Source organism: Carassius gibelio, chromosome B14 (assembly GCF_023724105.1).
Source record: "Carassius gibelio isolate Cgi1373 ecotype wild population from Czech Republic chromosome B14, carGib1.2-hapl.c, whole genome shotgun sequence".
NCBI classification, from domain to species: Eukaryota; Metazoa; Chordata; class Actinopteri; order Cypriniformes; family Cyprinidae; genus Carassius; species Carassius gibelio.
In genome coordinates this window covers 12284935-12312363 of record NC_068409.1, presented here as the reverse complement: position 1 = coordinate 12312363, position 27429 = coordinate 12284935, and the positions used below count along the sequence as shown (strand labels likewise).

Below are 27429 nucleotides of genomic sequence, written 5' to 3'. Positions count from 1 at the left end.
ATAAATAAAAGCCAAACTAATGACAGAATGTCCTGTCACTTTATGGCATCAAGTCTGCTTAAAGGACCGCTTTATTTTGTATGGTGAACAGTGATCTTGCTATGCCTGCTTGGTCGTTTGCTGGTTTGTTTGTCCAGTTAAATAATTAGTTGTAGGTTATTAAGTGTAGAAGTGTAAGCAGTTAAGAGAGATCTCCTTTCAATTCACATTGATGTCTTTGTTGCTTAGTCATGCCTGAAAACTCCCATAACTTTGAGTTATGAACTATTTAAGCAATATTTCCTCAGGAAACAAACAGGCTTTTATTAATTCTTTGACATGGTGGTTTTTAAAACATGCAATTTTATCCATACTAATGAGAGTGGATTATGAATTGACAGTTTTTCTCAGTAGGTTCTTATCCTTTATCCGAAATCTTATTGCTCTGTGTCACCTTCTTTCGGGTGTGAACTCTACCCCCTCCCTTGTTCCTGACCCTGACCTTGTGACCCCAGGCTGCCAGGACACCGTGATTGAGGAGGCCACCATGAGTCAGGAGGGGCAGCATGACCCCCTCCGCACGGACACCCCACCTCCAGATACACCCCAGGCACCTGAGGGAGAGGAGGAGGCTGATGGCTCTACAGTGAGAGATTTGGAGCCCTGTAATGGGACAAAGACAGAGGAGGAGCAGCAAGGTGAAGCAGAAGACGGAGATACAGAGAATAACAGAAACACACAGGAGGATGAGAAGGTGACATTAGAAGAGGAAGGTAGAAACGGTGAGATTGAGGGCAGCTGCTTGGATCCTGTAACAGAAAACGGTAATAGGGACATCCGTGAAGGTGAAGACACACAGTTATTGCTGCCTCAGAGCACAGAAAAGGAGTCAACCAAGCCCCTGTGCTCTCTAAGGTTAGTAAAATAAGATATACTGTACATTTACATACACTTTAAAAGTTCGATTTTTGTCAGACTGAAGCAATAACTCTTCGTTTGATCCCTTTTCTTTTCTTTCTTTTTTTGCACATTTTCTGAAAGATACTTTTATTTGATCAAAAGTGACAGTAAATACTTTTATAATGTTACAGAAAATCACATAAATGCTGTTATTTTAAATGTTCTGTTCATCAAAGTATACTGAAAAATGTAATAAAAATTAAACAAAAAAATAAGATTTTGTTCAACATCAAAGACTGAAGTAATGATGCTGAACATTTAGCTTTGCCATCAAAGGAATTAAGTACATTTTAAAATACATTAAAATAGAATTATCTTAATCGGTTATCTTAATAATTTATTATATATATAATTTAAACTGAGGAAGCAAACAGGATGAAAAATTGCAGTTTGAATGTAAGAAAGACTAATTCAAATGTATTTAAATTAAAATAAAACCTCAGTGTTGATACATTCAGTATGTTTGACACTTTTTTTCTTTATTATTTCTCTGACACATTATGTCAGCTCTAATTTCAGAGAAAGCCAGTTGTAAATTTTGCACTGGTCAAAAGTACTGAACAAATAAAACATGCCTTCCAAATCACACATCCTAATGATCTTCCAAAAAAGGATCAAGCTGTAGTCTGAAAAGACCCCGAAAAGATCATTAAACCCCCTTGAAAGGCTTCCATCTTTTCACTGTGAATTTCACAGTTCCTGGCTTGTCGTGTCTTGCAAAATATTTTTTAAAATGAAACAAATGTATTACAGAGTTTAGACGTGCAGTTTTCAATGTCAGGCTTCAGAAATGATGTGGCACGCATGTTACAATGAGGTTGGGGAGATATTTTGAGCACCGTACGTGGCAGGGGACCTGTCCTGAATGATGCTCCTCTCTGCTGGGACTCCTCCACTGCAGTCGTGCTGAAGAACTGTGACAGCAGCCTGACTAAAGATAGGAACACGCACAGCGCATGTCAGCCAGGCTAAGAGCCTTTGTGAATAGTCTAAAGCAAGACCTCTTTAGCCAGTTGTGTCTCTGTGATGTCATTTTTACCAGATAGGTTTGGGAATGCATTAACTGGCATATTTGTTACCGCAGGTTTGAGAACGGGACTGAAGATGACAGTGAAGGGCAGGAGGATGAGGAGGGAGTCCTAGAAGAGCCTTCAGCACAGGGGAACCTAGACGCCTTCAGCTCCACATTTGAGCTCTCCGTAGAAGAAGCAGATGCTGAGGTAGAGGACGAAGAAGAGAGGGAGAACGGCGGAGAGGAAAGGGTGACCCTAAATCAGGACAGTTTCAGCTCTACATTTGAGAGCATTGTTGAGCAGGTCGCCAAGACCACGGGTGTGGATGAGGAAGAGGACGACGGAGAGGAAGAGTACGACAGAACGAAAGAGAGCCAGGACGGCTTCAGCTCCACGTTTGAACGCATCGTCGAGTCTGAGCTTCTGAGAGGCGGGACTTGTTACAGCAGTCTGGATTCACTGGACGTGTTGTCGCTCACCGATGAGACGGACAGCTGCGTCAGCTTCGAGGCGCCGCTCACTCCTCTCATCCAGCAGAGGGCCCTAATTGGCCCTGAACCTCCAGAGCTGGAGCTGGAGACCGTGCAGGAAGGGGCTGAGGGCGAGGCCGAGCTGGGGACAGAGGCGGCAAGGGACGAAGCCAGCTCTGCAAGTCCGCTACGGACCACTATTCCGGGAAGCAGGTCGGAAAATGTCTTGAGCCATCCGGCACAGTGGAGCATCCCTAATGGATTCCACATTGAGCTGCCTGGGAATGGAGAGAGTGGAGGAACGATGCCAAACTCATTCAGGTAGGGATGCAACTAAATCACCTTCTTGTTCTGCCCAGTAGATGGCATGCAGCACAAGTTATTAACATGGTCTCAAACTAGTGAGCAACAAGTTTCATGCTTCGTGCTTTTATCCCAGCACAGACAATGACTCATCTGGAATGGAGTCAAGATTCAATCCACAGTCAGCGACTATTTGCTATTTGTTACTCTGATCCCAACTGCATAGAAAGGAGCAACCTTGGTTCATTGGAAAAACACATTTTTACAAAAATGTACCAACACATACAAATCCAAATAAAATTAACTGTAGTAGTAGTAGTAGTAGTAGTAGTAGCTTTTCACACAAATTGTGGAAAAAGAGGCAGATTATTGATTAATAAAGAGTTATTTTAATATACTGTCCTGCACAATACTATGTTATGACCTCAGAACACATGCACTATAGTTCATTATTTTTAAATTAATACATTATGGCTGTTGCCTCACATAACTATGTCAAAATGTATGGCTTTTCTAATGTAGTAAACTTGCTTGGAAGCTCACCTGGTACTCACTTGGTTGCTTCAATATATGTGTTTTCAAACAATAGAGCACTGACCCGATAGAGCCACTGACCGGAACTTTCATTTCTGAATTTTCACACGATACAATCAACAACAAACATAGCCAGTATTCATAAAATGGAAAGTGCTTTTAGCGCCACTTACTGGACATTTCCCTTTAAAATTGTCGCGAAATGTGCAAGAAGCATCGTAATATCATTTTGCAGAAATGTCTCGATGTGCACGTTTTCTAATGAGCCTGGGTTGAAAATGAGAGTCTATCATGTCTTCTTTGAATAGAGTATCACACTGAAACCTAGCCGACTGGAAACATTTTTTATATTGCACGGATCTGAGCCAGTATCCTAGAGAAAAGATTTCCACCTCTGGGAGCCAATAAAGGAGCGGTCTTATATTGCTGCCATCTTTCTCCCTCTTTTTCTGCACCCATCTGGACTGGACGCAGCAGCAGATGTTGTCGTTTTTTTCCTCCCCAGTTTTAAATGACTAGCAGCTTCCTGCCCCCTAGTCTGCCTGAATGAGGCATTGTTTTTAGGGAGTGACATCATCGCCTTTGGCTTTCCTCTTTCACGACGGGAGCCTTGCTCTAGATTTCAGTCACACTGTGCTTTATCCAAGTGCTGCTTTTCTATGCCTCCATTAGCATCCTTCTGTATTAATGCAGTTAGTTTTTAGTGACTGACAGGTTCAAGGCAACATTCGGTCATGTCCAGTTGACCTAAATATTGCACACTATTCATTAAAACTAGCCTTTTAGCATTAGAGGCTAAATTTATTAGCCTGTGGTGTACCAAAAGATGGTAACGCTACACTTGCTGCATGTGTTTTTCATTAGCAGTTCTTTGGAGATGCATGGTGGTTGAATGTGGTTCATAAACTCATCACAAGAGAACAAAATGAGTGCTGCACAGTGTCTACAACCGCTAACAGAAGGAAAAGAGCATATGCTGGTAATTATCAAATCCTCAGAGCCTCACAAGCATCATGATTGCTAGGGAGTTACTTAAAACACAAGTCTATTTACATGAGCTGTGCTGCATTCAGAAGTGCATTGAAAATGCATTTAACATTTCAGTTCAGTTTCTGAATTTAAATTGAAGTATCAAACAGGACGCAGCATTTCAAATTTTAGTTCAAATGATTTGAAATTCAAAAACTCATATGACACATATAATCCATATAATGTTTTTTAACTACAAAAGCAAACATTGTGAATGTTGCCTCGACAAAAAACCCTAAAAGGTTCATACATAATAAGTAAAGATTTTCATTTTATTTTTATTTATAGATTCATATAAACATGAGTAAACATAAAAAAAGCATTTGAAACAGGAAGTTGGTTTGGACATCCTTCTTTAAATAGACAACAGCCTTTAGCTTACGTTGCACCAATAAACCTTGGTTTGCTGATTGCTGTTACTAGTTAAATGTAAAGGATGTTTGCATTCAAAAGGGCAAACATTTTTTATTGGACAAAAAAAAAAAAGAATACTAGCATTTCAAGGCCTCACTACACCATAACCACCTTTATTCACATTCACATTTTCTTGAATTATTATATTTAGTCAGTCCTAATCCTGAATACAGCCTATCGTTGACTAAAGGCCACAAAACTTTGATTTTGACTTGGATTTAAAATATTTTCATATTAGATTAGTGTTTAATGAAAATCCCTCTTCACCCCCAAAACTAGGATATACTGTAGCTGTGCATTGGAGAGGAAATGCAAGCGAATCTCAAACCTTTCATCAAAAAACCCCTCAGTTGTTCAAAGCATTCTTTGCTGTGCATGAGTGAGTGAGCGAGTGAATGCATGCTTTTATGTACGATAGCAATGATTTTCTATTAGAAATTCACACTGGTGAAATAAAACACTCTCTCCTGCCATCTCAAGAGCAATCTGTTCATTTCCAGAAGGTCCATGCTTCATTACCTCTCCACTGAGACTGACCTGAGTTTAGACACGATTAAGTGATTGATCTGTCTGCTCTGACTGCCTCACAAAGGTCAAAATGTGACATGAAATGTGATGCTTTTTTATGTATTGCACCACAGGCGGTCGCTAATTTGTAGGGTTTTTTTCACCCGTTTGGTGACATTGGCACAGAAACAATCATCTCAGCCACGACCCCACTTCCTATGCCACCCCCACGCCTTTCTGAAGCATGCACCTATTCACACAAAAGAACACACTCATTTATTCAGTCTTTATCAGACACTCATAATCTCCTTCTTTATCTTTCACTGTCACACACATACCCACAAATCCACACTCATATGCACCCCCATCACTCACACACACACACACACACACACACACGCAAACTTCCTGTCTGGTTCCGCTCCATCCTGGTTGTGTGTAGGAGCAGCGGGTGAGTGCTGTCTAGCTGATGATTATCCCCACAGGATGCAGGAGAGCTGTACACACACACACACACACACACACACACACACAATCTCTCTCTTTCTGACATCTACACACTGTAATAAACATTGCACACACTTGCATACTTCCATACAACAAAGAGAAAGGATTACCTTTGTAATCCTTTGTTTTTCTCCAAAAACACAGGCCTTTTCTTTTTCAAAGGCATCTTGCTTGTGTGAAATCAATATTATTTACTCAATTACTCTTGCAGGTATTGACGCTCACATCTTTTGAAAACAGCGTTTGTAGTCTATTAGTGTTATACGCTTACTGAAATATGTCTTTAAACCATGCAGAGTAAAATATAGATCATCTAGTTGGGAAAAATCTAAGTTTGAATCCATCCATTGCAAAAAAAAAAAGGAAAAATATCTTGTGTTGTCTTGTGTTCCAGTAAATATATCGAAAACTCTTAAAAAAAAACAATAATATAAGCTTTTATAATTTATATTATTTAATTTATAGTGCATATTTATTCATTTATTTATCAATACCTTTCAATATGTATCTCAAATTACTGCATTTCAATTCCATTTAAAAAATACATTTCAATTAGTCAATCAGTAATGTATTTGTTAATATACTTTTATATAATAAAATTTTCTACATATTTTATTATTATGTTTAATATATATATATATTTGTTTTCAGAATTTTTAAATGAGAGGTATATATTTCTAATTTTGTTATAAAATGTGATAACGTGTGCGTTTATAGACATAATTTATTGAAATCTATTAATTTGATCATCCTTTGAAAAGAGGTTTTGAGGTTTCATGTTGACCTTAAGCATAATCCTCATAAAACTGTGTTCTGTTATTACAAATTTTGATAGGGAACAATCTTTTTCAATACACAGTTACCATTTAGGCTTTAGCAGAATATAAATCTATTACTTTTCTTAGGTGCAGACCTTATGGAGCATAAGCTGTAAAACATACACGGGTCAGTTAGTTTGCTAGATTCAGGAAAATGCCGGCTAGTACAGAAAGCCTCTTTAGAGATGAAAGTGAGCTGATCGTGAGACTCTGCTGAGCTATTAGAAGTGCAGAAGTGAAGAGTGAGAATAATCTCTCGTCGCTGTGGTGAAACACCAAAAGATGAAGGAGAGAGAGAAAAGTTATTACTACAGTAAGTGTGTGTGCATGTGTCAGAGTAAATCATGATGGATCTTTGTCATTCGCACTGTGCCATGCTGTTAAATCCTCACAGGTCCATATCACAGAGAAGTCTGTCTTTACTGGGTTTAGACCCAGTCTATAATTAGCTCTATCCTGTCTCTGTCTGACACTTCAGTACTGCTGTGAGTTGCTCAGCAGCTTAAAGTGACTGCAAGAATGGAGAAGAAAGGTTTAAAGGAATAGTTCAGACAAATTTAAACATTTTGTCATTATTTACTCACCCAGATGTCATTCCATATGACTTCCGTAGATGACTTACTTTCTTCCGTGCAACACAAAAGATTTTTGACGAATATCCTGACTTATGTTCTTTATAATGAAAGTAAATGAAGATTAGAGCTGTCAAGCTTCAAAAAACTATCCAAGAGAAGCACCATAAAGACAAGAGTCCAGATTTTCAGTGAATTCGTTCAGTTTCAGTCTTTTCCCTACACAAAGCTGCTGTGCACAAGTCATATGAATGACTTTTATAATATGTTTATTGTGCCTTTTTGTAATTTAGAAAATGAAATCTCAGGTCAAGGGGATTCCAATGAATATTCAAGTGGTCCGTTTTCTTAATTTCCTTTCCATTAAAGGTCCATAGAATCATAACTGTCTCTGATGCCATTATGTTGTATATTAAAAGCCATGTCATGTCATATTACACAATTCTGTAATATTCATGTCATGAATATTTACTGTTAATTTTCAAGTTGGCAGCCATAATATCTTGTGACAGAAAGAAATTATGAACCCCAAATACTCTAAATAGTCTCCGGACAGTGTTGTTTTTATAAACTAAATCAAAACTAAAACTAAAATAAAATAAAATAAAATGTAAATATTAGATTAAGAAAACTTAAATTACAATAAATGAGTTTTTAAAAATGAATGAAAAAATAACTGCTGAAATGTTCCCTTGGTAACTAACTTAGTCTGTGCTAAAAAGTGATAAAATTATGTAACTAAATAAATAAATACATCTAATATTTCTCTCTCTCTCTCTGCATTCAAATAAAACAAAAACTAATGAAAATATAACAGAATTATTAAAATTGTAAAAATCATTAAAATCTGATTCAATATTGTAATAGTTTATAAATAATACTAAAATAGCACTGTCTCTAAGAAGACAGCCATGCAGTGCTGCAAAGTTTCTAAAGGTACGATGGAGTAGAAAAGTACACAAATTAAAATAGATTTAAAATACAGATTGTCCATAAAAAGTGTTTTTTGTGCAGATCAGTTTTTGCATCTGGAGCTGATCTGTGAACTCTAGTTGAGGTGATACTGAGATGGTCAAGTACAGAGAGAGAGAAGGATGATCATTAGATTGGATGATGATCATTGTAACCAATTACGACGGTCATCCAGCTGAATGATCTGATGTTTGTTGATGAAGGGACAAACATGTTGTGACTGCAGGTTACTGAAGCATGCAAATACTACAGATAGCAGACTACACTCACACAAACTAGAAGGGCACTTTACTGTATCATACATCATAGCAGCTTGGCACCACATCTTGATCTTGAAGCGATAACTGCACATTTAAAAAAAAATAACGTGTTACGGGTGGATAAATTCAGAAGGATAAAACATTTTGTCATGAAGAGATGGTCTGTGAGTGAATGTTGGACGTTATCTGTATCCAGTATGGAGGCGAGTCACTGCCAAATGGAAATATTGTAGCATATCTTTGGGCTGCATCACATGTTCCAGTTTGTTGTGAGTTCACATATTTTAGAGTTGAAATAATTCATGTTTTTCGCTTACTCAAGTTAGTCTCTGGAGTACATTCATAATTTAGTTTCCAAGTAAACAGAGACCTCTGAGAATGCAGCACTCTTTAAACATTTATTTTTCAAAGCTGTTTTAAGTTTCTTTAAAGTTTAATAGTTTAACTACTTTAAAGATACTTATTTTGAGTATTTTAGGATTTATTTCAGTGTTACTGGAATAAAAATTGTTTTGACTCTTGTGATTCTCAACTAGGCTTTTTGCTTCTGACTAGATTTTGTTGTTAGTAACAGTTTTAAACTTACTGGTCAGATTCCTGTAACAATCATGTTGTCTTTTTATTTTATGATAAACCACTAGTCAAAGTAGAAATGGGCCTAATATTGTTCCTTGTGATAATGACCTCCAAGGCTTATATCTGCTCAATAGTTACCAAAAAAATTGGATTGGAATAGTTGACCTCCAATTGATCTTATTTCTGAATCCGATTTCTATCATAACAATATTCATTAATTTACTCTTTCATAATTTTCCCATGAATCCCCTAGAGTATTCATAGCTTAGCATTTTTATGCAATATTAGCCTATAAAGGTCCCTTGTCTGATGCCATAATGACTGGCTCCTATTTTTATGGAATTTCCAGTAGCCTTTTTTGTATTAGCTATAGACTATTTATAGGCTGTTCCTTGCTGGTGTAGCCTACCAGGCCACGACGTTAAAATAACTATTTCATTTTATTAGCCATCCATCGTTCATTATTGTTGCTATTAGTTATGGTTTAATGAATAAATGTAATAGATGTTGGCATGAGCCAGCGTGAGGGATGAAGAGAGGCAAACTCTGCTAATACACGCGTCTGCGCGAGACTAACGGCCTGACGCTCCCGGGCTCCGGTCCAGATCGCTACTTCAACATCGGAAATATGGAAATGTGGCTCGGGCAGGACTCACGGAGTAATCCAATCCATCCACAGCGACTCTCTCCGCCCCCTTCCCTTGTGTCCGACTTTGAGGAACTTCACACTGGGAAGCCGTTTTCGCCAAACGCGCGCCCTGAATTAGTCGCGTCCAAACTTTTATTTGTCGAAGAACATAAACGGGATGCGGTGGCACACACCGCCAGAACACCCCTTTTAGCCGCAGCAGTGTCGAAAACTTATTCCATTCGGGAAAAACCTGATTACTCAATGCGCAAAGCGCCTGAAGGCGAATGGAGCTGAAGGGATTTTTCTCGCTCCGCGCGGGACTGATGCCTGATCTCCAGTAAAAGATGTGGAAAGATGAATACGAGGTGCATTTCGACTTTCTTCTAGGACTTCTGTAAGTTTTTCTTTAGCTTTGTTGCTTCTACATAAAGTATAGCACTTTAAAAGACCTGCAAATGACGCAATAGACTTAAAAATGTAGAAACTTGTCTTAATTTATTGTCATTAAGTATAAGTTTTATTGTTTTTATGTTTAAAGTATTTGTTTATTGACCTTACTGAAGTAAAAAAAAAGTCTTGGGTTTTCTTTAATTATGTAATCTATACAGGCAGGGACTTTGGAACTTCGTTTGTTTGAACTTTTTTTTTTTTTTTTGGTTTGGGAAGTCTTGCCCTTTGGTCTTTTGTGGACACATCTGTTGGTTGATTTTCCTCTGTCCAATATTATGAAGATGACCAAGGCCATGCATTATTTCTCTGTGTAGACTTTTTAAAGTCTTTTTCTATAGATGCAGTCCTTGAAGACTTCAAGTAAGCATTTTAATTTTTCCACCATTATTAACACGCTGTCTTTTTGTGACAACATGCCCCACTTGTGGGACCAGCTATTAGCCTATTTGAAGTTATTCAACTACAATTTTAAACCAGTTACAAAAAAAAATAAAATAAATTATATCACCAAACAAATACATCAGACGATTGTCTTTACCAGTAAATATTGTAATGATGATTTGCATAAAATTACAACCTGTAAAACACATGAGACAACTTGTCAGAATAAAAATGCAACAACCTGCCCTGACCTGAGATTTATGATGGGGGGAAAAAGCTCTGTGCAAAAACCTCAGTCTTTTATTTATCTGCCTGTGTTATATATTCAACACTGCTCTGAATGTATGGCAGTGTGGTCTTATTTTATTCACTGTTTGCAATTTTTTGTACCCTTTTTTTTTACTTAGTTTAAAGGAAATAATTGAAATAAATTATCGTACTTTAAAACTGTTTTGAGCTAGATACCAGCAACTTTCTCCTCCAAAGTTAGATTGTAAAGGGACAGTGCAGCCAAAAATGAAAATTCTGTAACCTTTTTCAAACCTGTATGACTTTCTTTATTCTGTCAAATACAATTAGTTGGCAATTAGTTGCCAAGTGGATTTGGGTTCCATTGACTTCCATTGTATGAGTAAACATATTATGGAAATATTATTATTAAACATTATGGACTACCATATTATTTTTACTCATACAATGTAAGTCAATGGAACCCAAATCCACTTGGCGACTAATATTCTTCATAATAACTTATTTTGTATTTTGTACTTAGTTTTGGGACCCAAAACTATTTGTTTACAAACAGATCTTCTTTTGTGTTCCGCTGAAGGAATAAATAAAAACAGGTTTGGAATGACATGAAGGCGAGTAAATAATGCTCATAAATGCTCATCTCTTCCATCTTCAAGTGGTTTTGGAGAAATACATAGCCTGAGGTTCTATATAATGTGAGCGTGTGTTTGGTTACCTAAACCCATTGTAACCAAAATGTTTTCATTTCACATTCTGATGTGTAATGCATTTCTGTCCGACTCTGCTGGTTTGATGTATTCCAGTAAGAGAACACACAAAGGAGGATTTGTGTTTTTGGCTAACTGACAAGGCCATGGCAACTCCTTCACACCTCGCTCTATTCATCCAACACACCCTCTCCGAAGGCATCAGAACGGGCAGAGAGAGACGCTGGCATGTGAGTCATAGACAAGCAGTCTCATGTTTAATCTCCTGCCTGGCTCAGCAGCAGCGCACGTCCATACAGAGACACGGCTGCTGGCTTCTTGTAGGATCACTTATAATGTTTATCTACCCTCTAGAGCAGGACATCAGGCTGTGATTTATTTTTAACTAATGAAGTCTGTGGAAGTTTGTGTGTGTGTGTGTGTGTGTGTGTGTTGTCTAGGAATTAAAAACCTTACAAAGAGTACGCTGGTGGTACTATGATATATATATACAAAAAATATATATAAACCTGAAATAAACACAAATAGTCAATAAATAAATATAATAATATTTACAAAAAATATTTTACAATTAAAAAAATGTAAAAACGTGTGTTTGTTTGTTTGTTCATTTATTTAATCAAATGAACAAAGACAAAAATGGAAATAAAATAAAACAAAATATGCCAGAATGGGTAACATTCTAAATCAATCAATCTATCTATCTATCTATCTATCTATCTATCTATCTATCTATCTATCTATCTATCTATCTATCTATCTATCTATCTATCTATCTATCTATCTATCTATCTATCTATCTATCTATCTATCTATCTATCTATCTATCTATCTATCCCTGTGGTGGATCTTGGGGAAAAATGTATAAAAAATTTGATTTAAAAAAATAATAATTAAATGATAAAAAGTATTATTTATTTAAATGTCGTACAAACATAGCTCACTTACTTCTGTAATCTTATATGTCCATGGCAATGTCTTACTTGGGTTCCTTTAGGAATCGATAATACTATAACTGTGCAATATATCATTATTATTGATCACAGCAGCCTGGTGGCAGATGGAGAAGTATTGCTTTCCGATCAGGTTTGTTCAGTCATTATGTACACAGGACTAAAATACAAACGGCCAGCTGCTGTTTTGACACCTGACTGCTGAAAGATTATGTCAGGGGCTCTGGGCCAGTCAGAGTCTGGCGATCTAATTCACACCTGCCTCTTTGCAGACACATGTGCTCACATACTGTAGATGTGAGTCATATTTGTGATGATTCAGTGACTGCTTTGCTTGACAGGAAGAGGGAAAGAGATGGTTGTAAAACCTAAACCCAGATGACATTTCATCATACCTTTATGTAATGCCTTTATGTATTACTGATGGATTATGTGATCAGTAATTTAGCAAATACCAGATCATATCCTGTATAGGGCACCATTTATTATTCTATTATTCTGCTAAATTTTGAAAATCTATTCCTCATAACTTAGTTGTTACTAAAAATTATCTATTCTATCTATTCCAGATGTTACCATCCAATATGTACAGTATATGGATCCTCTGCAGTGAATGGGTGCCATCAGAATGAGAGTCCTAACAGCTGATAAAAGCTTGATTGGTCTGAGCATTCTTCTCTTTTCTGATTCACACGAGATGACTTTTTCACTGGAGCAAACATATTATGAATAGATGGTTTTAGCCGTAAGCAATCATTTGAAGTTTAAAGCATCTTGATGATGAATTAACAAACAGATTTTTGCTTCACAAGACGTTAATTGGTGGTTTGCTGATTAACGCGATGTTTTAAATCAGCTGTTTGTACTCGGCACCCATTCACTGCAGAGGATCCATTGGTAAACAAGTGATGTAATGCATAATTTCTGCAAATCTTTTCTAATAAAGAAACTAAGTTCTCTAAATCTTCAATAGCCTGAGAGTGTGTACATTTTCAACAGATTCTGCAATAATTTTGTAGTCGCGGATGAAATCAGGAATCATTTATCACCTTGAACTACTGCTCACCACTGGAATTACAGTATGTACCCTGAGCAATCCTGCTTGCTTAACTCCTCGCTCTGTGCCGTGTGAGATTTGTCGGGGCTTTTCTAGGGCATTGTGGGTAATGCTGATGGAGGGGCCATCTGCTTGGGAGGGACACAAATTACACCCTCTTTCTATACGCCGGGAACACCAGGTTCTACTGGCACCATGGCAACCAACACATTACCGTTCCTTATCGAGTTTGAAGCAAATGCAATTGTGCTAATCAAATTATGCAAAAAATTTGACTCATCCACAATGAAAATGACAGCCATAATTTATTCAGAAGGCTGTGGATGCGCATCAAGACTAAACTGTTGACCAGTAAGCATATTCCATCTGTATTCGCAGTGTGTTTCTCTTCATGTCTCCTCATAGAGTGATGACAGCATCCTTTTAATTTGTCCTTTGCAATTCATTTGGCCATGGCTGCATTTAGTTAATCAAAAATACAGTAAAAACAGTAATATTCTGAAATAATCAAAACATTTAGAAGAACAGTTTTCTGTGTTCATATATTTTAAAATGTAATTTATTCTTGTGATGCAAAGCTGAATTTTCATCATTTCTCCAGTTTTAAGTGTCACATGATACGTCAGAATTATTCTAATATGCTGATTTTATGCTTAAGAAACATTTCTTATTATCACTGTTGAAAAAAGTTGAGATAGAAATTAGTAACCCTTGATGAATAGAAAGTTCAAAAGAAGAGCAAAATAAAATATTACCTCACTTTTCTTTTAACCTCAAACCTTTAAATAGCAATGTATATAGTCACAATTGGTGACTAGTTGTCCAAAATATTTGGAATGCTTTTAACAAGAAGTTTGGCATGGTTAAACTCTCTCAGTCTGAAGTTCTGTAGTTTTATGATTACAATGAAACACCACAAGGCACATTAGTTAATGCACAGTTAGCTGTGTACCATAACCAGACAGAAGTTCATAAATAAATCATATAAAGCTTCGCGTCTGTCACATTAGTAATGGCCTGTCTGACTCACGCAGGTTCTGTCCTCTCTGGGGCTCGGCAGCCGACGCAAAAACTCCTCATCCCAAATTATAGCTTCGTTTAAAGAACATCCTAATGAGCCACTCGCCTCCATCGCAGTAGTTGAACACATCGAGATTTTAATTAGCTGAATTAGATGTGGAAAAAAAGATTGTGTTTCTCTCAAGATCCTCTTTGCTATACCCATGAGCTATATTATATTATATTATATTATATTATATTATATTATATTATATTATATTATATTATATTATATTATATTATATTATATTATATTATATTATATTATATTATATTATATTATATTACAAAAAATCTAAATTATAATGCTAAAAAAAAAAAACATATAATCAAGCTTCCGAGTTAATTTGCCCCCTTAATAACTGTTGTTTTTATTTAAGGACATACAGTGCTTTAAATGTCTGGGTTCACGAAATGAACCGTTTCATTAATTTACCTTTATCACTCCCAGTTTCAGTCTAATAAATTCTATACTTAACAAATATTTATAGTCATAGTTCTAATTCTATTATATATTATGAGTGAAGAAACACATTGATTCTCTGATGTATCGTGATTCTGAATCGATTTTGCTTTTATGATGTGAAATGCATGTAAAATGTCAGTTCTGTGTCATGGACGGACAAAACAACTGAGGTTAAAATCATTCTTAACATACAATTGGTTTAATTTATTATTATGTAATTATTAAAAAATGTTCTTACAAGTCATTTAATAAAAGTGAACAAATAAATGTTACATTAGAAGTTAGTAATCTCATTAATTTAATAAGAAAAATGCATATCAAGTTTTAAAATTGGATTATGATTCCCAGAATCGGAATTGGATTCCCACCTCTATATAGTGTCCTTTGAATATTATGTTGGACAGTGGGGGTCTTTAAGTCAAAAGGATCTAAAACTATCCATCATCTACTGTACCATCTTGGTTCTGGCCGTATTTTCCATCTGGACATTGATGTTTTTTCTTCTCCTTGTTTTTTTTTTTTTTTTTGCCAACCTAGTGATGCCAACCTCACAGATGTGCTGTGCGACTCGGACTCTGAGTTGGGCAGTGTGGACACGCTGGAGAGGGGCAGCACGGATACTCTCGCCAATGGCTGCCGCGTCGACACAGATGCTGCCAAACGACTGGCTAAGCGACTCTTCTATCTGGAGGGCTTCAAGCGCTGTGATGTGGCACGACACCTGGGCAAGAAGTGAGCGTTTGTGTGTGAACAAGTGAAATGTATAGGAAAGGGAGTGGAATGAAACACTCTTTATTTATACCCACAATCCCTATCTTCCTTGTCTCTTTTTCCTGCAGTAATGATTTCAGCCAGTTGGTTGCATCGGAGTACCTGAGTTTCTTTGATTTCACAGGGTTGTCATTAGACAGAGCACTAAGGTAAGATCATTTCAACAACAAAATACAAACAAGATTATTATTGTCCTGACCAGTGCAAATACTGATCCTACAAGAAAGCAAAAGGACAAATTTACCAACAAAATCAAAGACAGAACATATTTGATGTGTAATACACAGCTGTGATAAGCAGGTACAGTATTTGGACCAATAAGATTTCAGTGTGGGCAGGTCAGAAATGTAATATAACATTGCTTTTTCATGCTGAGCTTGAATAGGACATAAGTTGTTGTTGAACGGTTTTTAAAAGCATGTCACATAGCTGCTTCATTGTTTCTTTGTATTATTGCAATGGTTAAGCTGCAATAAGAGGAAGAAGCTTATTTTAGATTAATACTCACGCATGTCACATATTAATGTCTCAGTTCCACAAATACCCGTAAAACTGGAAGAAGTTAAGCATACCATTACTTAAATACCTGCATTGCAAGAAGAGGAGGAACTAAGTGCAGTTGCACAACATGGTTAAGAATATTTCAGTCCTGGAGGAACAATAGAAGTACAAGTGAATTAAACTAGTTTGAGTCGCTCATAACGGGAATGCAACGTGCCAATCATTAACTTGTAATAAAAAGAGCTTATAAAGAGAAGCTATAAGGGCTTCCTGCTGTTTACCAGCAAAATAAAATATTTTCTAATGATTTTTGTAATAATTTTATTGTGATGTTGATATATAATAACCTACAAACATTCACAGCAAACCTGGAGCTTAAAAAATACATTTTAAAATTGCAATCACGATTTACATCAGAATTAATTTTTTTATTTTTTCTGAAATTATGCAGTCCTAAAATGAACATAAGTTCTTCTATTGTAGCCATGCAAGCTCAAATTCATCTGTTGTTGCTTTCTTGAATGTCACACTGCACTATATAACACAATGCAAGTACATTAAATTACAATGTGTGCTTATTAGTGATTAAGTACGGCAACGAAATATATATTCTGTCCATGGTATATATTGTATTTAGTAGTACTAGCATATCTGCTCCTTCTTAGCACAGCACCATGACTGTCTTCATGTACTCTGGTTGCAGGAACTTCCTGAAGGCGTTTCCTCTGATGGGAGAGACGCAGGAGAGAGAACGTGTGCTGGTGCATTTCTCCAAACGCTTCTGTCACTGTAACCCAGAAGCTCTCACCTCAGAGGGCAAGTGCATTTCTCTAGATGCTATGTAGCTCAAATTTTATGATGGCAGCTCATAATGCATTTCAGTGAACTTTTATGAGTGAATGTTCCAAAGCTCTGTTCCAAACTCTAGTGTAAGATGGCCTTCTAAGACGACATCTTCACTGAAATGTAACCTCATGAGTGACTTATTGGCCCATTTGTTTTATGTTAGCATGTTGCTAGAATAGCAAATGATGCTTATGGTGCTTTAAATCTCCTGTGATGTATGTCTATGCAGCTGGTTTGGTTTTGAAACAGTGTTTTAGTTTTAAATATGTATGATTTCTTATTCTCTAACTCTGTTTTTTTAATAGATGGCGCTCACACACTGACCTGTGCACTTATGCTTCTTAACACAGACCTGCATGGACATGTATGTATTCAGCTCTTCTTTAGGTCGTTAATTCCAAACATGTCTGACACTAACAAGTTTATTATAAATGTGTGTGTGTGTAAAAAAGACAAAATATTTGAGATGCTGCTAATGAACTGTTATCAGCAACTAAACTGAAAACATCACCATATGCATTTCATAGTGTTATTTTCCTTAACAAGGTTCTTTCTTGTTGTGATTCTCTTAGTAATATTACAGTTCTCTCCGACTTTGACCTAAACATGTCTCTCTCTCTCTCCATTTCTTCTCTAACTCATTTTGCGGCAGGTGGTAAGTGCTTCTCTCTCCTCCTCTGTTCTTCTTTGTGTGTTTCTTCTCTTTTAATGGCTTCAGCTTTAATGTGTTTTCAGAACGTTTTCATCCATCATTCGTGGAATATTACTCATCTAAAGTAGATCTCTGTGGTAGGAGGGGGACAGACAGACTGAGATATTGATGTGTGTTGGTTGTGATGTGTAGAATGGTTGGTCTGGTTTGATACTGCCATCTGCTGACAGTTTTGTCAACTGCATGGAGTTCAGAAAAACTGGTGTGGTTCTGAATAGAGTTTGTTTTTTTACTCTAAGGTTTGATTTCTGTATTGTTACACTTACACTTACATTTTGTAATCACTCAGTTTTCAATATGGTGATGTATATTTACAAAAGATTCCCATGGGACCTTAGATTCTGCCAAAAGACTTTACTAAATGATAAAATACAGTTATTGTTACTGCTGTAAACCATAATAAATTAATATGGTATCTGCTTCAAACTATGCAAGAAGCTTTCACAATCTTTGTTAATATAGTTTATGTATCTGAAAAGCATCAATTGTGCTACAGACATGAGTTATGCGTCAAATCATGCAGTTTGTTGAAGAGAGGTTTATTATCACTTTTCTAAGTAAGCAGGCATATTTTCTTTCTGGCAGGTGATAAATGGGGTGTAAAATTCACACAGATTTACACTGAAGTAGATCTCGAGTCATATTAGTTCTAGTCATTAGTTCTAGAAGATTTTCTTCCATTAATTTTAGTAGATAGATAGATAGATAGATAGATAGATAGATAGATTTATCTTTTTTAATGTAAGTACAATTGAGAAGTTATAAGTGACGTTTTGCCTCTTTTTCCAAATCTTTAAATAATTGTTAAGAAGTGGATGCTGTGGATTTAACAGCCCTCAAGCAATTTCGTCAATTGTGTTTTACAGCCACAGTTTTTAATCATGTCACTGAATAATTAATCAATTAAGTTTAAAGAAAAATGTTATGATGCATTCCTACCCTTGTTAGAAGAATAATATTAAATCAATCTGTATACACTAGTCTTAGATGGCAACTGTTTAAATGATAGTTTAGCATAGGGTCAGTTGTTTCCATCAGTGATATGATGATACTTACTGACATGTATGTCATAATTGTTGTAACATGTTATTGTTTTATTGTATTGAAGAATATTGGGAAGAAGATGTCTTGCCAGCAGTTCATTAGCAATCTGGACGGCCTAAATGACGGCAAAGATTTTCCCAAAGAATCACTCAAGGTAACACACAGCAGACATGCCGATGCTTATATTATTATCATCAACAAACAGCGGTATGAAAAAGAAACACCGCTTCAGAAAAACACATGCATGTTTACTGATAGAGTGTGATTTCTCACCAAACCTGACTGATTTCATTAAAACACACTCGAAATGCAGTAACCACATGATGCGCATATCATGATTGCATTTTTGAATGCAACAAAAGACGCATTCGTTTTCAAATTGGATTCAAAAGCATATTGTTTCATATGCTCGGTCCTATAAGCCTGTCTGACTGCATTGGTGCAGTTGTGGTGTTTCAGACTTACAGTATTAACAGTCTCATATGTCTCTGTCCTGGTTTAGGTGCTCTATAACTCAATAAAGAACGAGAAGCTGGAGTGGGCGATGTGAGTATCCAATATCATTCCCAGGAGTCAAGTGCGCTCGCATTATCATGTGACTTCTGGAGCTAATCTCCATGTGATGTGCGCAGTACCTGCACATGTGCATTAATGCTGCTTAATCTGCTCTGTTTCTGCAGTGAGGAAGAGGAGTTGAGGAAGAGTCTGTCGGAGCTGGTGGAGGATCAGTGTGAGGTGGGAGGGAAGAGGGTTGTCAGGGTAACGGACGGCAGTAACCCTTTCATCGCCATTCCACTTTTACTCAATGCTGTGACGTACAAACACGGCATTCTGACACGCAAAAGCCACGCAGAGATGGACGGCAAACGCAGTACGTGTGTCTTTTGTTTGTTCTGCAAAATCATGCTTTTGGTATTAATTTCCCAGTGCTGTTTCACCATCATTTCATATCCTTTTTCCTTTGTCAGTATCAATATAAGAGGCAAAATATAACAGACAAATAAATGAATAAACACAAAGGTAAATCAAGTTTTCAAAAACCTAGTGTGCTGGCCATTAAGACAACATTTTCAGAGATGTGCTTCCATTTTAATGACACTAAGATGCCTTCATTTGGCAAATAATGTGCTTCCTCATTTTAGCCAAAATTAATGAAAATGTATCTTAACGTTATCTATAGTTTTTATTTCACTATTATTTTTAGTAATTTTATTTAAACTTCTAATTTGTAATTTTTTAAAAGGTTTTTCATCTAATATTTATGTTTAGTTTATTTCAGTTTTATTTCTCTTTATTTATTTATTTCTAACTTGAAAATTATTTTTAATAAGTGTAGTTTTAGTTTTATTTGACAATAACAATTAACAAGCTCAGTTATAAACATAAAAGAGCTGTTGAATATAAATATACTTATTTTATTAAATGTAGAAAATGTTAGATGAAAGTGGGTTACAAATGAGGACCACAGCATATATGTATGTGTATAAATATGTGTGTGTGTGTGTGTGTGTGTGTGTGTGTGTATATATATATATATATATATATAAGCTTATATATATATATATATATATATATATATATATATATATATATATATATATATATATATATATATATATATAAGCTATGTATCTTTATAAATATATACATATTTTTTTTATAATTTTTTTTGCAAGTATATTTATACATATTTAAATTGTTTTATATTTTATAAGTTTAAGTATTTTGTATTATATTTAATGAGTGCTGTTTATTTTTATGTTGCTTAGTTTCACACCCTTAACAACAAGCTTAGTTAAAATCTATTAAAAACAAGTCAAATTATCAGCCAACACTCCATATAGGTCACTTATAAGATTCCATAATGGTTAGGATGTAGTCTTTCAAGGTAGCTGGCTACCTGGGCAGTAAACAGGAAGTTTTGGAATGCAATAAATCAGCATTATTTAGGACCCGCCAAGATATCTATCTTTTTAATAATTCAGCTGCTTTAATTAAATAAATTAGGTTGTATCTTCCATTGTGGTGGAGTTGATTTGTGAGCAGTGAAGTTTGTTCTAGACAGCTTCTTTTCTCGACTTGTGTTGCAGCAATCAACAGTGGAGCTCATTAGTGAAGTGTGTCGTTATTCTGTCTCTTTCACACACACTTTTTCTCTTTTATTCTGTCTCTCTGCAGCCCCAAGAGGACGAAGAGGCTGGAAGAAGTTTTATGCCGTGCTGAAGGGGATGATTCTCTACCTGCAGAAAGTAATTTAAATCTACTTCCCACACACTCACACAAACCACACACAGTCATACTATATTTTGCAGTATGTGTACTATAATGTGTAAGAAATAGTCTGCCAAAATGTCCATCAAGAGCCCAATTCACTGATTACTGTTTCTTATTTTCATTTAGTTTAAGTTTTTATAATTATTGTTTCAATAAATAATGTTGATTCAATGTATTAATATACACAAATTGTGGGTAAGCAAGCCTGTTTTATTAGTGCTTTCCAGTATTGAATTAAATAAATGCATTCTTCGAAGGATACAGTCTGCACTGTTTCACAATTTGAACAAAATCAGATTTCTTATCTGTTATCTAATCTAGTTCTGCTGCTTGTTTTAGAGACTGCTTTTGTGGGGCCTTAAAATGCTGCACGCAGCTCAGAACGCAGATTTCATAACGCAGCCATTGTCTCTCTATCAATTATTTTCATTTTTGCTTTCACTCATTCTTCTCTCTGTCTCCCCTGTCTGGTCAGGATGAGTATAAGCCTGATAAGGATCTGTCAGAGGTGGACCTGAAGAATGCAGTACGGGTTCACCATGCTCTTGCTACTAGGGCCTGTGACTACAGCAAAAGACAGAACGTCCTAAAGCTCAAGACTTCGGACTGGAGAGTCTTCCTCCTGCAGGCTCCGTAAGGATCAAACCTCTGCAGCTGCTCCAAGAATCTTTTTCTTGTTGCTTTTACTATAGCTGGCTATGTCTATGCCACTATGTCACAGAGTACTAGGGGTAGATTGCTTTAATTGTTTTCTTGTTTGACTTTCCCTTTAAATGTGTGTCTTTGTGTAGGAGTGAAGAGGAGATGATGTCATGGATTTTCAGGATTAATCTGGTCACTGCTCTTTTCTCGGCTCCTGCTTTTCCCGCCGCCATCGGCTCCATGAAGAAATTCTGCAGACCACTGCTGCCTTCATCCACAACGAGACTTAACCAGGTGCAAAATACAACTGTAAACAGTCTACAGATTAACGGACTTCATTACATAGTGGAATCATTTAGAAATGTGATTATTATTAATGATGTATTAAACTATTTACTGGTGTCAAAGTAAACACAGTGTGTAAAAGTAATGCACAATACACTGTGAGAATACTGTATCCCATGATGCAGTGGGGTCATATTGACCCTCCTTTTCCAGTCTGACAAATGTACATGGAGCAATTTACTTCTTATTTACTCATTCCTTATTCGTTTATAAACAATAGATTAAAAATGCAACAAACAAAAAGATGCTTCTAGCACTAATTTTGTTCTAGATTTTTTTCTATAATTTATTCTATAATTAAAAAATATATTTAATTATTAATTATATCTTTTTTAAATAATTGTTAATTTGTAATACATTTTTCATAATTATTTTTCAATAATGTAATGATTGAAGGTTTGTGTCAATGGTATAGTAATATAATACTAATGAAATGTACAGCATTGTATAAGCCTGTTGTTGACTGTTCAACAAAAATTGTAGGTGTTGTACAGTATTTACATAATGGTGGCTCTAATTTATACAGGAGGAGCAACTGAAGTCCCATGAGAACAAACTGAAGCAGATTTCTCTGGAGTTGGAGGAACACAAGAGGAGCCCACCAGATCTGACGCCCAAGAGCAAAGAATCAGAAGAGTATCGAATCAAAGAGCACTATTTAACTTATGAGGTCAGACCAGTACAAAGTCACCCGTCTCAGAGCTCATATGAATGCTTTTTAGATGTTACAATTATGCTTTAGCTCTTGTATAGGCCTGGTGGAGAAGAACATACAGGTTTGAGTCAAACTCCTTTTAAACTTTAAGTTTAAGTTTTTTTTAAGTTTAAAAACATCTATATCAGTGCTTCCCAATTGGTGGGTCATGATCAAAAAACATGTCACAAGTCTGTTCTGATCATGGTCCTGGTCAACAGGGAAAATAATGCACATCACAAATAGTAAAATGCAACTAACCTTAACCAATCATTTTAATATAAAGCCATTTTCAACTTAATTTTCTTTCCTCTGTCTGCAGAAATGTCGCTATGAGACGTACGTCAGCCTCCTGCAGGCCAAGTTTCGCGCAGGAAGTGATGATTTGGATAAGATTGAAGCCAGTCTGTTCAGCGGGGAGGCGAAAGAAGGTTACCTGCGGAAAACTCAGTCTAGCCCGTCAATCAGCCAAGGTCAGGGGGTCAACGGACGGGCAGGTCATAAACACGCCCCAGAGCACAATAGCTGAAGAGCCTTCTTTGACCTCTGAACTCATGCGACACACTCACGTCTGAGCCTGACTGCAGTGGGTTTGAATACGTGAGACAGAGTTGAGAGAAATACAAACGTAGCATTATAATTAATATTTCAATGTACAGTAAATTTATTATGACCATTATATGTATTATTAGTATTATTACTACAACAATAAACATTGTTAATAATGCTATGAACGTTATGTGCCAAAAACGAAAAATGAGGAGACCAAGACTGTATAAGTGGGAAGAAATGACAACACTGCATATAAAGTGAAGTGAAAGAGAACTGCGTCTTCACAAATGTGTTGCAGAGGATGCACTGTGACATGCAGTCACGTAGTGATGTCATTTAGAATTTACAGTGACACACAAAGAGATTCATTCAGATTCCATTAAAGGGACAGTTCAGCCAAAAATGAAAAATCTGACATCGTTCCAAATCTGTACGATTTTCTTCTGAGGAACATAGAAGATTTTGAAGAACAACATTTACTTCCTTTGTAGGAAAAAAAAAAATTTCTCAAAATATCTTTTATCATACAGGTTTTGAATGACTTGAAGACAAGATTTAAATTTTTTGGGTGAACTTGAACTTCGCTTTTAGAAGTGTTATGAAGGCAAAAAGCATTACATCACACTGACATCACAAAGCAACAATATGATGCTTTGGGATACTAGGTAAAATGTGTGTTGTTTATTTCAATGTTAAAGTCAGTTTAATATGCGGAGACAACAAAGTATTTTGTCAAAGTATGATTCTTACATGCATTGTTCAGCATAATAATCTTCACAAATGGACAAACTTTTTAGAATTTTGAAACCTAAATATAGTCACTAAAAGTAAAAATCTAAACATAGTCTATGAACAAATTACACCACGGTCACTTGACTTCAACTTCTCCACCATTAACCTTCCAACAACAACAAAAAACATTTTCCCTGAAAGTCTGAGTTAGGATAGTTTGCTAGAGCGTAATAATAAACACAACAAGGCTGTTAAAGTGAGTAGATAAGCTTTCCTCTTTATCATGATAATGTTTAAAGGCATTGTTCACCCAAAAATGAAAATTACGTAATTAATTACCCTGTTGTCGTTCCAAAACCATAAGACCTTCGTTCATCTTCAGAACACAAATAAGGATATTTTTAATGAAACCCGATAGCTTTCTGACCCTGCATAGACAGCAATGTAACTACTGTACCAAGTTTAAGGCCCAAAAAGGTAGTAAAGACATTGTTAAAATAGTCCATGTGACACCAGTGGTTCAACCACAATGTTATGAAGCTACAAGAATACCTTTTGTACACAAAGACACAAAAATACCATTACCAACCATTTCAATTCCTCCGTGTCAGTCTTAGATGCACATTCATAAGAAAACCACGACACATGCGTGTGTTGATTTGTTGAATAAAGTCATTGGGTCTCATTCACTAAATATGCGTAGGCACAGATTTTTGCATGAAATTTGCGTACGGACATTTTCACGAATAAATAATGATTCATCAAAAACTTTCGTACTAAAATTTATTCTAAATGTACGAAAAGATTCAAGAACAACTTATACCACACGTACGCAATAATCATGTACAAGGGTAAGAGGCCTTTAATATGTTAATATGAATATGTTAAGAACCCTATATAATTAGATGTTATTGATACATTATAATTACAGTTCCAATTTATATATATATATATATATATATATATATATATATATATATATATATATATATATTAGAGGTCCAAACAACAATCACCTGATCTATCCTTATATAAACGGTGATTAATGTGTCTCATCTTGTGTTTAGAGGCATGGCACACTTGGTACTGCTTGAAGACATCGCGGCGCGTGCTCTAAGGAGAGAGCGCGTCTTTAGAGAGCGCACAGATATGTTCGCGGAGAGTGACGAATGGCTGTTCAGTCGCATTAGGTTGCCCAGAGAAGTCCTCATTAATTTATGCAACTCACTGGAACCACACCTAAGCCACATCACCGACCGCTCTCACCCTGTACCACCTTATCTCCAAACCTGTGTAATTCTTTTTTTACCTGTGCCCGTTATGCCAGTGGATACACTTTTAAATAACAAATTTTTCCTGGCTTGCATATCCGACAGCAAAACCTCACGTTCATTATCGTTAAAGTTATTTTTCTTTGTCTTTTGTTTCTATGCCATAATTGTCTTTCTCTGTACAAGTGCCTCGTTGTGGAAAGCCCTTATATGGAGCTGGTTTGGGCGTGAATTATGCTAATTACTGACCTTGTGCACGCGGGCACTCATTTAGAAGACTCCAAATTCACTAACAGAAGAAAGAGTTTAAGAACAAGCTCATGCGCGTACGCACGTGTTGTGAATTAGACGGAAAGTTCTCGTGAGAAGTTCAAATGTGCGTATAAATAAGAAAATTGTACCCAATTATTAGTGAATGAGACCCATTATCTTTTGTCACATTTGCAATTCTGTCATGGCACAGAAATGACACATTTCACCTTTAAATAAATCATGACATTCTTTACGACATCACGACGTGTGTCTGTCCCACGGCTGTGTGCGGTAATGGCTTCCTGATTGACAGGTCTGGTTTAGATGTAGCATTTGATGTAATCTTGAGGCGCTCACAGTTTCGGCCTCATGAAGCAGCCAGTTTAAGGGCCTAGCCGCACGTTGGGGTGCATGTAAAGATGTAAAGATTCATGTGGGCTGTCTGTAGTGTTATACAACTACCCCCTTGTAATTATTTATTATGTAATATTTATTAATTGTACTTTTTTTCTCCTTTTGGAGCCAATATTAGCGGGAAGAAGCTTGTAAAGATGACTATGTTTGACACTCAATTAGTTTAACCCGCAACATTGTTTTTTAACTCTCTTAACTGAAGAGCTGATGGCTGATTAATGGATCCAGGGATATGTCGGATGTTGGAAAATACAGTGTCTTAACACGGGACAGGGTATGGGACATTGTAATTGTATGCGCACAAGCAAGGAAGGAAGACTGCAAGTTGAGTCTGGGTATGCAAAACAGTGACAAAAACATTTCAGACTGAAAGTGACGCCCTCATTTTCTCTATTCAGTGGACCACAAAGCCGCTATGTGTTTCTATGTGCCTGCAGAAAATTCAACCTGGACTGAATATTGAGCAGCAGGACTGCAAACAACACACCACGAACCTCCCTGCCTCTTCATCTGAATCACTGTAGCGAATCGAAATGTCTCAATCCTGGAAACGAGTCACTTTTGAGGAAGAGAATTGTTCTTGAGCCACCAAATAGGACTCTGAAACTTAACGGTACAAACTTTGAGCAAGTGCAAGTAGATTTTTATAGTCCTGTTTTAAAGCATGAGGACACTGAAAGTGAGAGAATGAGCTTTTGGCTCTTTTATGCTTTATGGATGTGGAATGATGTAAGAGCTGCAATTTTATACATTCTTAGTAATGGCTTTCTTAAAGGGACCTCTATAGCCTACTTTTCGCTTTGGCTGTTGTGCTAACATGATTTTCCCGTTTAGGGTAGAACTCAGACGCTGTTGTAATAAAAGATTGTGATGATTATTTCACCATCTCTGCCTGTATGGAAGGAGTCTGTGTGTTTCATCTCATTTAAAGTCCTTATTTCTGCCACACAGGTTAGTAGGAGCTCATTTGCCAAGTGTTGCATTAATCATTTACAGAACAGCACTGGTATATCTTTCTTCTCATATCTAATGTCTTTATTGTAATGCAAAATCATAGTTTTTTTTTTTTTTTTTTTGGAAAATTCTATTACATTATTATCAAGCAGGTTTTACTAATTAACATATCTAAGGCAGCAATTTTTCAAGTCAACATGAAACGGCAACACATTTTACTTCTGCTTGGTGACACTAGTTGAAAAGAAAGTAAATTTAGTGGGAACAAGTCTCCTCTGAAATAACATGCACTGAATAATCCACCCACAATAAGACAAAGAGATAAACTCAAAAGAGTTTAAAATATCAGTTATAATATAGAGCACTGAAAGAATGAGTCCTAAAATTCAGTATTTTTGCACCTTTATTTCCATCGTCCCAATGTCACCATGGGTTTTTTGAATGAGTTTTTAGTTAAACATCTTAAAAATTTTATGTGATTAATGCAAAGCCCTTATCCCTTTTTATTCAGCAATTTAAAATACATAATACCCCATTTATGATATTTGTTAAAGC

General features: G+C 36.2%; 1 protein-coding gene across 3 annotated transcripts; it reads left to right on the top strand.

Moving 5' to 3' along the window:
• Positions 1–443: 443 nt before the first annotated feature.
• LOC127971631 (PH and SEC7 domain-containing protein 2) lies at positions 444–26817 on the top strand. Of its 3 annotated transcripts, XR_008156885.1 has the most exons (15): positions 444–894; positions 2024–2743; positions 15408–15602; positions 15710–15790; positions 16846–16958; positions 17294–17354; positions 18808–18898; positions 19247–19290; positions 19425–19615; positions 20923–20993; positions 21494–21651; positions 21810–21954; positions 22532–22675; positions 23022–26255; positions 26358–26817. XR_008156885.1 is itself a non-coding variant. In XM_052574787.1 (14 exons), the coding sequence occupies exons 1-14, from the start codon at positions 527–529 to the stop codon at positions 23226–23228; spliced, it is 2586 nt and encodes an 861-aa protein (XP_052430747.1). In that variant the 5' UTR covers positions 444–526; the 3' UTR covers positions 23229–26817. The 3 variants fall into 3 exon arrangements, 2 of the variants coding, with proteins under 2 accessions (XP_052430747.1, XP_052430748.1); XM_052574787.1 differs by having other exon boundaries at positions 17294–17352; positions 18809–18898; positions 23022–26817; XM_052574788.1 differs by lacking the exons at positions 444–894; positions 2024–2743 and adding an exon at positions 9607–9939 and having other exon boundaries at positions 23022–26817.
• Positions 26818–27429: the final 612 nt, after the last annotated feature.

What these genes read in the sequence shown, in the direction of transcription:
- LOC127971631 (XM_052574787.1), top strand. Translation starts at nt 527, where the DNA reads ATGAGTCAGGAGGGGCAGCATGACCCCCTCCGCACGGACACCCCACCT. An exon ending in AGAAGCTCTCACCTCAGAGG is followed by an intron (nt 16,959 to 17,293) that starts GCAAGTGCATTT and finishes TTTTTTTAATAG; the next exon opens with ATGGCGCTCACACACTGACC. An exon ending in AGAGATGGACGGCAAACGCA is followed by an intron (nt 19,616 to 20,922) that starts GTACGTGTGTCT and finishes GTCTCTCTGCAG; the next exon opens with CCCCAAGAGGACGAAGAGGC.